The 18,403-nt window shown below is 42.8% G+C and overlaps 2 protein-coding genes across 3 annotated transcripts; both read left to right on the top strand.

The window, feature by feature from the left end:
• On the top strand, window positions 1-6,942 carry mysm1 (Myb-like, SWIRM and MPN domains 1). Its single transcript, XM_084354827.1, has 20 exons — window positions 1-77; window positions 303-375; window positions 476-546; window positions 1,646-1,720; window positions 1,816-1,900; window positions 2,002-2,100; window positions 2,225-2,741; window positions 2,819-3,047; window positions 3,129-3,259; window positions 3,353-3,456; window positions 3,554-3,631; window positions 3,712-3,794; window positions 3,890-3,944; window positions 4,835-4,885; window positions 5,174-5,248; window positions 5,360-5,548; window positions 5,631-5,763; window positions 5,914-6,019; window positions 6,163-6,220; window positions 6,343-6,942. Exons 1-20 carry the CDS (start codon window positions 22-24, stop codon window positions 6,697-6,699), a joined length of 2,625 nt encoding a protein of 874 aa, XP_084210953.1. The 5' UTR covers window positions 1-21; the 3' UTR covers window positions 6,700-6,942.
• An 819-nt stretch (window positions 6,943-7,761) lies between these two features.
• Window positions 7,762-17,158, top strand: oma1 (OMA1 zinc metallopeptidase). Of its 2 annotated transcripts, XM_084354678.1 has the most exons (8): window positions 7,762-8,553; window positions 9,800-10,028; window positions 10,257-10,430; window positions 10,675-10,782; window positions 12,301-12,429; window positions 12,644-12,718; window positions 13,375-13,524; window positions 15,433-17,158. In XM_084354678.1, the coding sequence occupies exons 1-8, from the start codon at window positions 8,165-8,167 to the stop codon at window positions 15,769-15,771; spliced, it is 1,593 nt and encodes a 530-aa protein (XP_084210804.1). In that variant the 5' UTR covers window positions 7,762-8,164; the 3' UTR covers window positions 15,772-17,158. The 2 variants fall into 2 exon arrangements, with proteins under 2 accessions (XP_084210804.1, XP_084210805.1); XM_084354679.1 differs by lacking the exon at window positions 10,675-10,782.
• The last annotated feature ends 1,245 nt before the right edge of the window (window positions 17,159-18,403 follow it).

Here is an 18,403-nt window from a genome sequence, read left to right as displayed (position 1 = left end):
TGTTTACGTTCATCCGTCAACATGGAGGACGAGCTGGATGTTGATATCGAGGGAGACGAGTTTGAAAACAGTATAAGGTGACAATATTGACTGTTTCTGTTGAATTTATGTATTTCTATTATGTTTGTCTCGTGTGCTGTAGTCCACGGTAGTTTACAGAGAGCTAGTTGTAGTTTTTATTCCCCCACAGCGCAGGTTATAGCTGTGGTTAGCTAGCTGACCTGTAGGTCCATCGTGTGTGGGATGTCTTCTCTGTCCCTCAAGTGCTGTGTTAATGAGAGCTCATGCTCTTTGTGTTGCAGTGAGCTGGATGGAGGAGGTTTAGTCCAGGAGCACTTCGTACAGTCTGCGTGGAAGAGCAGCGCTGGTATACTGGTATGTAAGACTTCACGAAGCTAACAGCCCTTCAGCTGTGTGGCTGCGGATGCTTGTGCTGACTGTGTGTGTGTGTGTGTCCCTCTGTGTTGTGCTGCAGCCCTGGGAGCTGGACAGCTCCATCAGCCCAGAGAACAGAGAGGTGATCGAGAGGATGCTGCTGGAGGAACAGTATCCTTTCACTGTCCCTAAATGCATCACACAACTTTGAGAGATTGGAGCTCGTACGGCTGCACAGTCCTCAGTAGCTTCAGTTGCAGACTGCAGACCTGATGAGCTGTGATGAAATCTAGATTTTGCAGTGACATATAAGACTCACATACACAACATAATAGTGGTAGTTAGAAATAATACATTTAAGAGTGTCATAGGTTGATTGATCATACTGGTTAAAGCATAGTTTCCTGTTACAGATATGCTTTAGGCTGTGACATTATGGTCCCTACCTCTGGACTTCTCCCCTTTCAGTTCAAACCCAGGAATGAGCAGAAGAATTAAACACATTCATTAAAAAAGTCAGTTTGGCTTGACTGGATAGATACTGTACTGTCTACTGCATTTTAATTTAATCTTAAGCTTTTCAGTGTCATGACAGAGAAAAAGGCAGAATGTCCTGACAAATATTGCTGATTTAATAGAGCTCTTCAATTAAACTTCTAATTACAGGAAGTATATGAATGTTAATAATATTATATAAAAATATGCAAATAATAGACAGAGAAATGGTGCAAAAAGGAATGATGAATGACTTAATTGTTGTTTTTTTAAAGAGTGAAATTAGCAGACATTTTTCTTTTAATGTGTTTTCTGTTTCACGTTATAAGTTGCACGTACTGTACTGTGTATTTGTTCAGGTACTTAGTTTAGATAAGACTGATTGCACTGGGTAATATGATATATGTGATTATATTGTTACATGAAAAGAGACTATATGTCGTCTTAAATGTTGGATATCATGATATGGCGTACGTGTATGAACTTATAAGACTGTTCTACTCGTTCCAATACTTGTCTTTACCCACTTAGTCATTATATCCACATTACTGAGGATTATTGATCACAAATGGCATTCCTAAAAAGTTGTCCCAGTATCGATATCAAGGTATTTGCTCAAAAACATCTTGCCCAGTCCTAGCATTTATGAAGTGCTGTTGAGGATATTTCAAAATATCAAGATATAGCCTAAAAATAACACAATATTATTTTAAGGCCATATCACCCAGCCCTACCGCTCATTATTAAATCTGTTGGTCCTGAACCACATCTGTAGATACTATCTGACAGGGGAGAAGATTCCAAATCATATCTGGGAAAGTGATGCTGACAACAAGCCCAAAGTGAAGAAGTAAGTAGATTTTCTTCCAGCATTCACATGAGCGGAGTACACCATTCTTTTTGTTGTTGGCATTCATGTCATGCTTGTGTCTGTCGGATTTTCAGGTCTCCAGCAAAGACTTCGGCCTCAGCCTCTGGCTCCTCTTCTCGTTGGTCCAAACAGGAGAAAGAACTGTTTGAGCAGGGACTGGTGAGCATGTCAAAGTGCAGTTGATTTAACAACGGTTATATATGAGTTAGTGTGAGTGTATTGTCTATGATACCAGGTGGCTAAGGTGTGTTTTCCTGCAGGCTCAGTTTGGTCGAAGGTGGACTAAGATTGCCAAGTTGGTGGGCAGCCGTTCTGTTCTTCAGGTCAAGAGCTACGCCAGACAGTATTTCAAACTCAAGGTGACAGACTCAAAGTTATACTTGTTTTATCCTCATTATTCAAACTCTATTGCGAACAAGAATACATTCTTGGGAAATTAGAATGAAGAATAAACAAATTCTTTCCTCATTTGTTTGTTTCCAGGCTAAATCAGAACCCAGAGCTGCAGCTCCCTCTGCAGGTCCCACGCTGCACTCACAACCTCCTCAGCCCACCTCCAGTCATGCATCCGCTCTGGCAAACACCGTTCGTATAGAGAAGCTTTCTTCGGATGAAGAAGATGAGGAGGTAGACATCACTGATGACCTGAGCGATGATGGAGACGATGACAATAAACCGCAGCTTGTGCTCAAAACTGAGTTGTGTGAGCCAGAGCAGCACAACCCCACAGAAGAGCAGGGAGATGTAGATCTGACTGAGACAAAAGAGCAACCTGGGGATACCTCGGCAACTTTGCATAGTCCTCAACCCTCGTCTTCCCTCCGTTGCTCAGAGAAGACTTGGCTGGACGAGAGAGGCGATGAGAGTGAATCGCTACTACCTCCAAATAATCTTCAGACAGCCTCAGAGCTAATAACTGAGGAGAAAGAAGGCCAGAGCTCCCAGTCTCAGAGCTCAGCACTGACTTGTCAACTGGAAGAGGCCTGTAGTGACAACACAGGTAAGACTGCTCCACTATGATGACACACCTACTTTTTTCTCTTGCATAGTTACACTGTGGTCGTATTTTCCTCCCAGATTCTGCTGATAAGACTGAGCAGGGTCCAGCTGATAGACCAGAAGAAGAAGAGGAAGAGGATGAGGAAGATGAAGAGGAGGAGCTGAAGGCCCCTGAGCAGGAAATAGAAATGGAGATGGAGGCCATCAGTGAGGAGGAGAAACAAGCTATCCCAGAGTTCTTCGAGGGACGACCATCCAAGACCCCTGAAAGATACCTCAAGATCCGAAACTACATCCTGGATCAGTGGTAAAACTGAATAAATGTCTGGTGATTTCTTCCACCACAGCTCCGCAGCAGAAGAAATCAGTGTTCTTCTTTGTTCAACAGGCTGAAGAGTAAGCCCAAGTACCTGAACAAGACATCAGTCCGCCCTGGACTGAAGAACTGCGGAGATGTCAACTGCATCGGGAGGGTACACACCTACCTGGAGCTCATTGGAGCCATCAACTTCAGCTGTGGTAACTTTACTGACAGAATTCTTCTGTTCTTTATATAAAAAAAAAATGATCTGGCTTCCTTTTTCACGTGAAGCTCTGTCTGTTCTCTCGTAGAGCAAGCGATCTATAATCGCCCAAGGGTGGTGGACCGCTCCAAGCAAAAGGTGGGCAAAGATGTGCTAGAGGCCTACCAGCTGGCCCAGAGACTGCAGAGCATGGTAGGTCCACATCAACTCCTAAACCGACATCAAACCTAAAGTGTCTGAACTGCAAGTTTGCTTGATTTTGAGCTAACTGATTGGCTGCATGTTACAGCGGACCAGGAAGCGACGTGTGCGGGACCTGTGGGGAAACTGGTGTGATGCTAAACACTTGGAGGGGCAGACGTATGAGGTTTGGACTTTGCAATTGTTCAGCAAAGTATTGATCAACGGGTTTAGTATATTACTGATCGTGTGGGTGGTTTTCTTCAGCATCTCAGTGCCGAGGAGCTAGCTCTGCGGAGAGAAGAGATGAAGAAGCAGCCCAAACCCTGCAAGATCTCCAGGTTCAAAGGGTGAGCATGATGGATCCATGCAACATGACCTCAATTCCTCACAGTCTTATATTTATATAAGTGTAAATACTTATAGTGACACTTTTTTCTTCCAGATCTTTTGATCCCTTCCAGCTGATTCCCTGCAGGTTTTTTGGCGAGGATGTGCAGGTCAGTGGTCATTTATTTATTTTATTGAAAACAGTATTAACAAGCATGGTACCAACTATTTTAATTGTATTTTATTTGAAATGTTGTGATCCATATGCATCAGCGGCTGTATTCACAAACGCTCTGTTGGTGATAATGGACAGAAAACAGACAATGAAATCAATACACCTAATCATAGAATTTAGGCTCTTTTAAGACTTGTTATAATTATAATTATTCACTGTAATGAAAATTGCAAGACGCAATTTCAAAATAGGCTACACAATATATGAGAACACAGGCCTATTTACCACGCTGGCAATTTTAGTTGGCGTACTTAAACTATGTGATATTAACAAGCGTCAAACAATGATAAAAGAACAATTTGGCCTTGGTGTTAAACCAACAGGCAGGCGTGGGAGAATATAGTGTACCAATATCTTAGTCCTTAAATTCAAAATGTCTGCCATTATTGCGTTAGTTGTGAGATTTGAGCACCTCTCTAATGACATCGAGCACAAGCATTATCCCGGCATGGTCTTAACTGTAGCGTTTCAGTAACTCATTAACTGTCATTTAGCGGTGGGAGAATATTTCTCCTCCTGCTTCGTCTTTCCACCATTTTCTCCTCTGCTTAAGAAACTCTTAAGGCTCTTAAAAGTCCTCCTCCCTTCTCCTAACGGTTTTTCATCTTAGAAGATATCTTGAGGGCTGAGACGCTCTGTGCATAACCTTTATCTTTACCAGAATTTAGTGATAGCTTTTAGGGAAAATTATTAGAAATATCATAACTTCTTAGAATTTTGTCACTAGAAGCAAAACTGTACTAGGAAGCTTTAGTTTAGACTTGGGCCCCGGGTCTTTTGTGGTCAAGTGTTAAAAGCTCCTCTTTGTTGCTCCCTCCCGCTCAGGCACCATTCCAGGTTATTGTGTGTGCAGAGACTCTAATCATAATGGACATGGTATGTTATACACACAACCACACATACTGTATGTATTTTCCCTCTGGGATAACACTGACATGTTAAGAGTCTTAAGAGGCTTGAGGAATGTTTCCTCACTGTGTATATAGGAAATGATTAACCGAACCTTTGTTTATCCACTGAGCTGTAAGGCAAGTCAATAAATGATTTCCTGCTGTTGTTATTTTTAAAATCTGAAATAAATGTCTAATTTAGTGTATCTTTAATTAACTTTCATTAATTGTATTCTAATGTTCCAAAAATGATCTAATATGCTGTGATTGTCAGCATGCCCACGTGTCGAGGGGGGAAGTCATCGGCCTGCTCGGTGGAACGTTTAATGAGGAAGAGAAAGTATTAAAGGTTGGAAAAGAAGTGAAAAGCATCACCGTTAAAAGATGAGGATAGAGGTTTTATTTGCCACATACAGTTTTTTTTAGAAGTGTTGTCAAACGATCCTGTGTGTCTCTGCAGATCTGTGCAGCAGAGCCATGCAACAGTGTGAGCACAGGTTTGCAGTGCGAGATGGACCCGCTGTCTCAGACACAGGCCTGCGATGTGCTGTCGTCCCTGGGCTTCAGTGTGGTTGGCTGGTACCACTCGCATCCCTCCTTCCACCCAAACCCTTCAGTCAGGGACATTACCACACAGGACCAGTTCCAGGTAAAATGAACACACTCAGAAGTCACACTGGAGTGACTCAGCATGAGTGTGTGATCTGATCCCTTTGTCTTGATTGTTCCAGAGTTATTTCTCACGTGGTGGAGCGCCCTTCATCGGGATGATAGTGAGCCCGTATGACCCAGCCAATCGCTCCCCCCACTCCCAAACTACTTGCTTGTTGGTGAAAGAGAGCCAGGAGCCTTCAGGCCCACAGAGTATGTTGACCACACACACACACACGATTCAAAACTTCAAAACAGTTCAAGAACAAGAGGCTTTGAAATCAAACTGACAATGTAGGTCAGTGATTTCAGCACACAGTGGCACTGTTTATCCTCTGGCTGACTCTCTCGGTTACTCCACAGAGCTGCCCTACAGATTCGACTTCCTGTCATCACAAGACATTCCAGACTGGGAACAGACGTTGAGGAGAGCTCAGTGGATCATCCACAAATACTGTCAAACACCCGGGTGAGTCATAAATAAGACTGGAGGAGAGTCACATGTGGTCTAATACTGATGCTTGTTTTGTGTGATTTAGATCAGTTTTTCTTTTTTTCTTGGTTGTAAAGCTTAATGGTGGAGTATCTAAACTGTTTTTGTGCTCTTGGTAGGAGTGTGCAGATGGACAGATTTTTCCGGAAAGACTCTCATCTCACCTGTCTGGAGAAGGTATGTCTAGCCAATCGGTCAAGCTGCTGTTCACACATCCTAGTGGCTTCAATAACTATTTTATTTATGCTTCTACTTTGTCACAATTCACTTGACCTCTTCTGTTAATCACCTCCCTTCAGATGCTGTCGTCTCTGGCCAGATACCTCGAGCCCCTGCCCGAAGAGGAGGGAGACCCCTTCCTCAGCCAGATCCAGGCGCTTTTCCAGTCAGACTTTATTGCCAAGCAGCAAGTGTCTGACCAGGAAGAGGAAGAATCTCTAAATATCTCATCCAGACCAGTGGACTGCGATGACCTTGCTTATGATCAGCTGATCAGTGAGGAGAGCGCCCAGGAGGGAGGAAGAGAGTCTGATCCAGATTCTGGCAGAGCTTCAGACAACAGTGTGCATCCCACAGACACAACCTCGGAGGCAAACAGCAGCACAGTGTTACATCTGGGCTCTGTGCTGACGACTGAACATGACTATTTACTGTGATGGACCATATATCTGACTGTACTTGTACCTCATACATTATTTTATATATAAATACGATGAGGCTCAGTGTTACCAACTTACTCAATTAGTTTTTAACATTTTATTACTTAAGTCCTTTTAACCAAAAACCCAATGTGTGCGTGTGTGAGAGTGAGAGCGAGAGTGTGTCATTAGTGTGTGTCATTTTACTTACATAGTTCAGCAGAATTCTTTTAAACATTAGAATAAACATTTATTTTCATACATTGTGATCGTGTTTCATTTTATTTTTGTGTAGTAGCTTGATTTATATTTTTGTTATAGTACTTAAAGGGGTAACTCCACCAATTTAACACATTAAAGTGAGTTCACAGGTCTTAAAGAGTACTACTACATATGTGAAAAAAAAAAAAAAGAGTATAAAACCTTTCGCAGCTCCAGAGGAAACAGCATGTGATAAATTGCCTCCAGCAATGTCACTTAGTGGCAAGGATGAGTTGTGGGTAATGTAGGCGCTAAGTTTTAAAGAATAACAACAATGTTTATATTGCAATAGTTCTGCTGTATCAATTTTGATCATTTGTTTATAAAACAGTCCAACAGTATTAAAAGAGTGCAATGCCACCCACAATGCAACGTAACCACTGAATGACATCACTGGAGACAATTCTGTTCAGCTAACTCGGGTGCATCTACATTTATTTGAATGCTGATTAATGTACCCAGTCCCTTTTCTTAAAAATATCAAACATGAATAAACATAAGGAAGTAAAGGCCTCCCCAAGATGTGTAATCACATAATGTGTGTAATAGGTTGAGTTACCCTATAAGTTGCTGTAATTTACAACACAATGTCAAACTCTGGTACAATTTTGCTTTTTCCATATAGAGAAATGTCAAAAAGTAGCCATGCGATATGATTAATTTCCATAAATTCATATTATTATTTCTTTCTTATTATTAGCTTTATTCAACAGTTGACTTTAGCTTAATGTAGCCCAAGGCGGGCTGCTCAATGTGCACCCGGAACGTTCTTCACCAAGGTGTTTCTAGAGGGAATTATTTTGGAGGCAGGAGCGCACCAACGCTGCCACCTTCAAAGTTCCGTCCATTCTGTTGTTGAAACTACTTAAGATTCGCGTCGTAACCAGGTATTTCTTTAACGAGGCGTGTCAAAGTGTTACTCGGGATACATTTCAACATTTCGGTGTCGGTTGTTGGACTGCGGTGACCAAGGTTTACTTATTTGTAGCTAGCTTTTACTGATAGCAATGACATTGACAGCTGATAAAGAGGCATGACTGTTTGTTGTGAAATTAAATAACGAAGATAAGTAGCGTCGACGTCCTGTGGCAGACGTTTCTACATTAAGATGAGGAAAAACAGCCCTCTCAGGTAAAAGGCGATCGCGCTGGTGTCTGCCAGTTGCTAAATACTTAATTGTCTGAGGACTGAAACAGGAAGAGTTGCTTCACCAGCCAGGACAATGGTTTTACTTTGCGTCAGTTTGTTGAGAAACAGTCGTTTCTGGTCCCTTCCTCTACATCTGCCGCGAAACCTCCAGATGTGCAAACAAGCTGGGCTTCCTCTGAAGAAGCTCCACTCTGTGTCCTCTCAGATCAGCTGTCACAGGACAACAAACTCTGCTCTCCTCAGAGCCACTCAGACAAGATCACCTCTCTTATTCTGTGCCAATGGAAGGACGGTGTGTTTTCAGATTAGTCCCAAAACCGCCTCACCCCTACAGTGCTCCGGTCCTGTCCTGTCACCGTGCGGACACTTCCACACCTCAGCCCCCGTGAGAGCCCTGCCTGCTCCTCTCATCTGGCTGGTGCTCAAACCTCTGCAGAAGCTCTTGGCTATAATACTGGGCAGGTAGGTAGCTGTATGATGCTGCCTTATTATTATAGACTAAGTGGTTAATCAGTGTTGGTTCGTAATAAACATAAAAAAAAAAAAAAAGTCCTCGCTTTAAAATGTTGTCCGCTACATTAATTAAAAAATAATTATGTCCTAATATTTTGAATACATTTCTAAGTGGATTTGAAGTGCAGATAGTTACACAAGCAAATTACCAATTTTGTATTTAATATACAGATAAATTGAGAAAATGCACTAATCATTTAAAGCCACAATATTATATAGTCAGACTTAATTAACACATATTTACTTGTTTTATCACCAGTTTTATTCATTGTGTAATTTAAATTAGAACAAATAAATTACCTTATAAATTCTTGCATGTTAATTAACTGTTTTTAATTAACTGGTAAAAAAAACACCCCCTTTCATTACCGTGATGGGATTGTCTCACCTGTTATGTCTTGTTTCACTAATTTGAAAATAACACAGATTACTGGCAAAAATTAATCACTTACGTGACTGTGAGAGTATAATTTGGCACACGTGGGGCTCCATAACACACACCATCAGTGAGGTTGTTTTGGCTCAGAGAACTGAATCAGCATTGAAACTCCCTGCAAGTCATACAACTGTTTTGTTAAAGGAGAAATATCATGCTCATTCTCAGGTTCAATATTTTATTTTGGGTTACTACTAGATTAGGTTTACATGCTTAAAGCTCCCATTCTGTCCAGTGCTAGCTTCCATCTCTTTAGGGCAACCCCTCCTCAATAGTCTTCTCTGATTGGTCGGCTCTCACACGCCTGAGTAAGCACCGCGAACAACAACAGAGCAGCTGTGCAAAAGCATAATAAGTGTCCTTTAAGTCACTATTTCAAAAAGTCTTGGCCTACTTGTCTACTTAAATATTTGACTGTATTCTTTTTGCAAACACACAAAGTTACTTTTTGTGCATAGTACATTGTTGTGAACATGTTTTATGCATGTTTGGAGGCTGCTTTCTTTCCCAGATCCACTTTGAAAAAGATATTATTGATCTCAGCCTGCCTCGATTCCTCCATTTTTAATTGCTAATGATTTTTTCACTTGCATTTTCTCCTAAATTCCAAACATGTAAATTTTTCAGCATGAAAGAAACCTCAAACTATTCTCTTCTTTTCACCACTGTAGGGCAGATATGATTCTAAATTTACTGCATGAGTCTTTGTGAGCTACACAAACGGATACTGCAGACCTTGTGGCCTCTTTCTGTCTACAGGAGTATAAGGAAGTGGTGGGTGGCTCTACCAGCCAACCGCCGGCAGCTGTTGCGCGAATGGTCCTGGCACCGCCGCTGGCATCTGGCAGCGGGGGCAGGCGTTGCTATGGTGATTGTAGCCCTCCTTCTCCTGACCCACCTGGATGAGTCCCCTGTGACGGGACGGACCCGCCTGGTGGTGTTCAGCAGAGAGAACTACATGGAGCTGGCAGCTCTGACTTCAGAGGCGGTGAGGGAAGGAGGAGGGGGGTTAGGACATTGTGTGTGTGTGTGTGTGTGTGTGTGTGTGTGTGCACGCCATGAATAGAAAATAACAAACTATCCCTGTTACACACAGTCTTAACAACATTTTTTGAGATGAAACTGTGATGACAAGTAAACATTTAATATGCGGAAAATTTCAGCAAATAGAATTATTCCCAAAGTGCTTAAGTATGTGTGCGCGTGCATGTTTCAGTACATGGAGGAGTTTGCAGAGCTGCTGGTTCCAGTCACTGACCCTCGTCACCAGGTGGTGGAGCGGGTGGTGCAGCACCTGGCACAAAGGAACAAGGACATCCCTGAAGTGTCTGATGTCACCTGGAACGTCCACGTGGTGCAAAGCCCCAATGTGAATGCCTTTGTCCTCCCGGTCAGTAAAAGACAGACAGGTGTAGAATCACAGATTATGTCTTTCATGTCTTCTAAGTCATATGTGAGGATGTCTTAGCAGAAAGGAGTGTGTCTACACATCCACTTCCCTTATAATGTATCAAAGTACTAAGTGGCAAGGGCAATTACAGGTTCACAGTTACTGTCAACTTTTTGTATGACTCTAAAGAACATCTTCAAACACTGTTTGTCTCAGATTTTGGGTTGTGTTTTCCTTTGTGTAGAATGGGGAGGTGTTCATGTTTACGGGGATGCTGGAGGCCGTGGCAGATGTTCACCAGCTGACCTTTATCCTGGGACATGAGATGGCTCATGCTTTGTTGGGACACTCTGTAAGTGTAAAACCCTCTGCAGATTGCCTTTGTGATTGTGGCATTATATTACCGTACCATAATTTCTTTATTTTTAAATTTTTACAATAATGTCTAACAGTGTATTGTATTACATTGCTCTGTTTTTTTTGTTTTTTTTTCTAATTCTAACGAGCAAAGTTTCATGTTGTGTCGACTTAGTGTTTTAAAAATAGCGATTTTGATGCGACCGTTTTACACGAAGGTTTGACTCGGGTTCCTTCACAAAAAAAGCCTAGGTTGCATTTTGGCGAGAGTTTCACTTTAATGAATTTCGACTTAACAATCGTTAGTGATATAGTGATAAGTAACACACATTACATTTTACTTTTCTGCTTCATACACCACTTCGACACAACGTAATACTAGAACCAGTAGTAGCCTTATAATAATGGTGACAACTAATGATTGTTTAACAACCAAGAAACAATTACGACCCTGCTTACTGTTGTACTTGACCTGACACTGGGAGTCCTTCACTTTATTTTTTTAAAGATAGTATCCTCTCAGGAGTTTGCCTGGATGACCTTGAAACACGTTGACAACACACAAACACACAGCACTGCTGATTTGATGCAGGAGGCGCTGAAACCTGTTTAGCTCTGCAGAGAATGAATGCAGCTCCTGAGCCTGAGGTGTGTACAGTCTGCTGACTTTTTAGAGGCTTAGTTGATGGCAGAGGACCTTGCTTTGCATAAGGATGAGTCACTGAAAACACTTAAAGTGCAAATAATGTTCAAGAACAAAGTTTAGTCATTTCGAAGCCGTTGGCACACAGAGTGGAAGTTACAGCTGGAAGTCTTCCAGGTCTCTCCCTGGCAAGGTTGTAAAATATGTATGTGGACCTCCTATATGTATGTGCATTATACACTGAGATCTCTAACTATTCATCATCACCCCCCCTCCTACTTCCAGTATAGTAATGGCTGTAGTGGCATCAGTTGCAGTGCTGTTGCATCAGCCAGTGATAAAGACTCACTGACAATCACCTCCAAGCGCTCACTAATCCTGTCTGTGCTATGATGACCAAAGTCCTGTCGACCTCAGGCACTGTCGTGCTTTATTAATTCTCCACAGATGGCTGTTTTTTCTTCTCTGCCTACAAAAGCCCATTCTTCATATTGTTAAAAAAAAAGTGTCTAATGAAGTTGTGGGTATTTCAAGACTTTAAACGTTCTCAGAGGAAATGCTTGAAGGAGATTTTAATTAGATGAAGGGAATGAGCATCGATGGGCTTGGTATTACCCAGTAGGTGTGCTCTGTTGGATTGGATGTTAAAACCTCTAAATCTGTTACAGCGTAAAAGTTCCACTAAAATAGATGGGAACAATCAATATGTTCCAGCTGCCTTGTTCACCTCTCCAAAACTTTTTACCTTGATTTTTTTTTCTCTCTCTCTCTCTATCCCATTATCTTCTTTTCTGACCCCAATCCTTCACTTTCTTCATTCCCCCCCTTCTCCCCTCTGTCACCCCGTCCTCGTCATCCCGCCTCCCCCAGGCAGAGCAGGCCAGTCTGTCTCACGTCGTGGACCTCCTGTCCCTTATTCTTCTGACAGCCATCTGGGCCGTGTGTCCTCGAGACAGCCTGGCCCTGCTGGGACAGTGGGTGCAGGACAAGCTTTCCCAGGTGAGACCCAGAATGTTAATACCCTCATGAAATTTTCCTTATTTCCACTCAATTGAAGAACCATTTTCACACTTTGCACACAGTTTTCACTGACAACACAGTTTATTATATGTTATCGTAGTGCCATTATTATTGTAGATCCGTCTGATGTGAGTTTTGATAAGGGTAATATGGATCAATCTTATCATACATGCATCATTTTTCTCTCCGGCAGTTGATGTTCAGCCGTCCCTACAGCAGGAAACTGGAAGCCGAGGCGGATCAAGTCGGATTACAGTTGGCTGCTAAGGTATCGTCATCTCCAGTTTGTTATTACTTAATGGAGCACACAGATTTTACACATGAAGTTCAGTGCACTCTTCAAAAGCAGTACTAGATACCCAGAGAAAACAGGAAACTGTTTCATTGCATTTTTCAGTCTGTTTAATTCAGATTTTTGGGCTGTTTCAGTTTTAAATTGTCTGTCTTTTTCGGCCTGTTGAGATAGACCCAATGATGTCATCAGGGTTATCTTTGCTTGGGTTTTAAAATAAACATTTTTTAACAGCAGGCCTGCACTACAAACTGGAAGTGTGTGGTTTGAACAAAGCAGGAGTGGTATTGAAAGATGGTATTGAGTTACATAATACAAAATGTAGGATTCCAGCATTTTTGTAGCTTTGCAGACACAAGGGACCAAAACTAAGGACATGTCAGCGTCTGCTGCTTTTTGCTCTTTATGGGGTAATCAGTATTTTAACATTGCAAAGCTATAGTCTTCTTATGTAGCTGCTGCTGTCCAACCCTGTAATCTGTCTGCAGCACACTAGGGGGCACTGTTGTCCAACTAAATTGAGATGATTTAAACTGTAAGGACTTTCATCTCAGCACAAGACGGAGGGATGCCACATTGTGTGTGAGTGTGTGTTTCTGATTCCATGGTGTGTGTGTGTGTCCCCTTCCCAGGCCTGTGCAGATGTGCGAGCAGGCCCCGTATTCTGGCAGCAAATGGAAATCAGAGACCAGCTGAGAGGAGAGCCCACCGTCCCCGAGTGGCTGTCCACACACCCATCTCACAGGAACAGATTCACTCAGCTGGACCGCCTCGTACCGCAGGTACCGTGGATAATGCTCAGTCCAAGTAACAGCAGGGGTAGCTCTTAAGTTGTACCTCAATTATACAAGCAAACACATTCCTGCTGCTCTGATTCGTGCGTTTGTCTTAAGTAAAAGACTCTTTGATCCCCGTGCGAGGGGAGAGCCCAACACCTGTCTGTTGTGTAGGAGAAACAAGTGTAGCTTTAGGAGCTGTTGGAAGGAGTCTTAATGGAACTAATGAAGCGTCTGGAGAGATGTGCATCCACCTGCAGACATGTGGCGAGGAGGGCAGAGAGGAGGAAGGGACTTGGGGAGGAGAGGAAAAGATGCAAGGTTTTAGGAAGGCAGGAAAAACATTTTTGTCACACAGGGGCCTGGATGCCTGCTTAACTAACTGTCTTGGAGGCTTTGAGTTGAGGAGCTGAAAGAAAACAGCCTGACGCCAGCAGCTCGATCTCAGGGGCTCATACACACTGTGCCGACGCTGTGGCGAGACAATCAGTGGTATGTTAAGACCAGAAAGAAATCAACGCGCAACTTCTATGGAAAGCGTCAGCATCAACAATCATTACGTGTGTCGTGTGTGTGTGTTTGTGTCTGAGGCAGAGAGAAACATGCACAATGTATCAGGCAGCAGCCAATTTAACCTTGAGCGTGAGTCTGACTGTTGGTACACAGTCAGATGCTCCAAACACGAAAGACGAACAGATGGGTAAACCACTAATTGTCCATCAGGTGCCTGTGTCATTCAGTGTGTGTACATGTTCTGTGTGCGAGTGTGTGTGTGTGTTATATGTTTGTGCCTGTGCATCATATCACATCCCTGCGTGGTAGATTGACCTCTAGCAGCAGTCGTTTTTTTTCGAGGCCAGGCTGCAGCCACAGGCAGTGAAGTGATGAAGACTGTCGTTCGGGGGATTCATGCGCTCGCTCAGAAAACTCTCTGGTATCTCTAATACCCTCCTCACGCCAAACTGTTCGATCCAGCATAGCGGCACATACGAGCCAGTTAACAGCTGAGCTCGACGGGGTGAAAGTGATGCATAATGCGATGTTTTTAACCTTGCGAGGGGTGACAGCATTGAGCTACTTAACCCGACTCTTCTGAGGGCACTCCGCCTCCACGAGTGCGCTCATCATCCTTAAGCAAAGCGCATTAAGTCCACCGCTAGCGCGAGAGGGAGAGCCTGTTGAGTGGGAAGCCAAGTGCATGTATGTGCTAAGAGTCTTGTAGGTGATTCTAAGTGAGAGATTAATGAGTTTGGTGTGTGCGTGGGTGTGTGAGACAGACGACGAGAATGTCTCTAACTGCCGGGACGTGCTCGTCGTTAGTACGGCTCTGCTCACCCAACTTGTGTGAGAGTGATTTCAGAAAGAGAGTTTTTTTCTGATATTTTTGTGTCCGTATTTGTAGCTGTGACTGTCTGCCTGTCGACTGAAATATCAATGTCTACTGGGCAGAGTGAGATGAAATTGTGTAAGAAGGACGAAGCAAACTGACTTCGGGGATCCCCCAACTCTTGTCGAGTGTCATCATTAGGTTAGAATGCTATACTTTTTGACCAAATACCTTCAAATAACGTTTTCATGATCCTAAGCTGTAAATCATGTTAACACATTTAACTAGGATGCGTTCACATTTAACTTAAAGCATCACAGAGCTGCTATCTTTCTTTGTGTTGCATTCATTTCAGTAGCTGCAGTTTGATGAAATATCTTATCACAAAGTAAAAAGAGAGAAACAAGAGAAAAAACAAGTAACTGATTTTTTTGTTATAATTCACTGCCAACAAAAACAACAAATGGCTCACCATGTTGTCCTTTTCATATCCATCTTTGTACTTGTTGGTAATTACCTCCTTGTCTGAAGTCAGTACATTTTTGAAGTGGTACTGAATGTCTGTTCTTCACTCCGTCTCCGTCCAGGCTCTGGAGCTGAGGGAGAGCTGCGTCTGCCCTGCTCTACCTGCTACCGACCCTCGTGCCGTCTTCTCCAAGAGCGTCCACGTGTTGCTGGAAAATGCTAAGGACCAGGGGAGAGCAGGGCAGGAAGGGGCACGTAAGCTCCACCTGCCACACAGCCCGACTCCACTCCCCGCTGGACTGCCTGCCGCTCTGCTTGCCCAGACTTCCCTTCCTCCTTCCCCAAATGTGGATCAAGAAAGTAAAGAGCAAGTCTCACAAGTAGCTTCAGAGTTAGATGTAGCGACACCTACCCCTGCTCCTGCTGAGGGGGAAGGATGCCAGAACGTGGTGCAGAGTTGACAGGGGTGTTAAATCATCAGAATCTTCCACAAAGGTCTAGTTTTTTACGAACACACTGTTCAGATGGATGAATGGGTGAGTGATTGATCGGTAAATCGGTTTACTGCTAAACTGCTGTTTTATTCGTCCGTTAAATTTCAAAGCTACTGGGTGTGCACCGTGGTGAAGGGTTAAATTAGCCTCCCTCCATTGCAGAATTAAATAGTAGAAAATGGCACTTGAATACAAAGTGTTTCTTGCTTTTAATAAGTCCAAAACAATCACAGACAAAGTGAAAATTGTCTAAAATAAAGTCCCTATAGCTAAGTTTATTAAGATATTTTGACTATAAACCAGACAAATTTACTTTGATAAGATTTTCTTGAGACTTTTATTGGTCACCAGCACATTGGAGGGGGGCGCTAGAGTGAAAATAAATCTCAGTCTCAGGTCTTTCTTAATTTGGAGAACATTCAGAAAAGTCAGCAAAAACACAGAAAAAAATATCAAGGTCCCTCTTAAGCTTTCTCTGTACTGCAACACCCTGAACCTCGGAGAATGTTAACCATGCCTGGCGACTACAAAGATGCCACATTAATTAGATAACCCTCAAACAGGGAGATGCTGAACGAATCTTAGTAAGGCCTCCATACATTGCGAGATTAATATGTGCATTATTCATCGACACACGGCAACAGACGAGAGTAAGCATGCATGTTGGAGGCTCAGACCACGGCAGGCAGAGGACATCTACATTCTCATTATGACTACTGCATTCTCATGCCACACACACACACACACACACACACACACACCCAGCACTTTATGCATTCTCTAGCCTGAGGGACTTAATGGTGTAAATTTATGCCGGGTTGTTTGCAGGTTTTTAAAACACAGCCTTCCAGACAGGAATGCCAATATCCGCCATCAAGCTTTGAGAAAATCTTTCGCAGGATTTTGTAAAATCTTATTTAACAAGGCAAGGCGACTGCGAAAACATTCTTATTTACAGCAACGGCCCACGGGAGCAGCCGCACAATGAGGAGGGGGAGGGCAGTTATGGTTCATATCTTGGTAATCTTTGGTGTGTGTAGTGAAACAGAGTAGCACACTTGCTTAAACTGTGAAGTCAAAAAAGGTACTACTGTGTTTTTACTTGAAATGAATTGTCTTATTCGTCATGCATTTCAGGTGCGGGCTTTGTATCAGCTTACAAAACATCAGTCTTTACATTTAATGTGGAAACTTTGTTTTGCTGCAAACAGGGTCAGTCTATTTTACAGTCTGCGTCTGTGTTAGCGGCCGGTGATACGGTTTGTTCAAAGGGAGCAATGGTTTTTGCATATCAATAACTCAGCAGGAACGTGCTCTGATTGCAAGTGGATGGGGGGCGGGAAATAAAAACCTTTGGAAGAAAAATTTGTGATTTAAGCTTTTTTTTCCCACATTTGCAAGATCCACTAAAATTCAACGGATCCCAGCTAACAACAACAGAAATGAGAATTATGAAAACGCAATGTAGTGTGTGTGTGTGTGAGTGAGAGAGAGAGAGAGAGAGAGTATGAGGAAATTATCAGCCTGTGACATTGCATAAGAACATCAAACCCCTGCCATTGTCACACCAGCCAATTAGACAGTGGGTGAAAGATGAGAAGGGATGTAGACTGAGGAGTTGGCGGCTTCCTCTGAAGTCTTCATATCCGTATTTGTGTGTGAGCGTGTGTGTGTGTGTAACAGTAGTTGCAGCAGTTACTTATTGATGCCAGGCTCCTGGGGAATTTCCTTTGCTGGCCTCTCACAGCTGATCAGACAGATGTAACGTTTGGAAATCTCATAGATGAGATTACACCGAGCCACTCGTAATCAAATGAAAGCAACTGGAATTCCCATCAGTTGGTGCTTTTGTAATGCTGGCCAACTGTTACAAGTTCTTGCTTAGTGAATACATGATCTATCTTTTGATATCTCTGAATAAAGACCACTGGAGCAACATCCACATGCTCTTTGAGCATGAACCTCTTTGCTTTTTGCTGCAAAGGAGACATTTTTAGCTCAAGCTGAGAAGGTGCTGCTAGATGTGACCTTTTTGAGGATTTTTGGCTCCACAGCTCTGGATTCATTCAAACTGAGACTTCCTGTTTCCTGGTCACATTGTTGTGTACACGCCGAAGCATCTGGATGCAGCTCCCTCACTACTCGGGGAGAAACTGGAACATGAGCAGGCAACAGATGACACACTCACACCCAGAGGTAATTGTAATGAGTGTGAAACAATACACACACAAACACACACACACTGCGCTGAGTAATTGTAGCCTACTGCTCGAGTCTAAACAATACTGCGACAGAGAGCTTAATCAAGGAAAACAAAGAGACAGCAGTCAGATGGATTGAAAGGACAGAAATGGAAAATAGACAAAGTGGAACCAGGGGGATTGAAAAGAAGGAAAGAAAAGATTTGTTTCAGGTGATTTGTTATTTACATTTATACCAAACATTTGGTTTTTTTAACATTTCCGACTGTATTCTGTGTGGTTTCTTTGTGTTTCCATGCGTAGCCTTGGGCAGATAAGATCAGTTCCACAAAGTGAGATAGAAATCAGATGTCTACTTCATGTCTGTAAATTCATCTCAAGTCTCAGATTGTTTTGCG

Source organism: Pagrus pagrus, assembly GCF_965226575.1.
Source record: "Pagrus pagrus genome assembly, chromosome: 6".
Lineage (NCBI taxonomy): Eukaryota > Metazoa > Chordata > Actinopteri > Spariformes > Sparidae > Pagrus > Pagrus pagrus.
The sequence above is the reverse complement of the archived record's forward strand: the minus strand, read 5'-3'. Positions and strand labels throughout refer to the sequence as shown.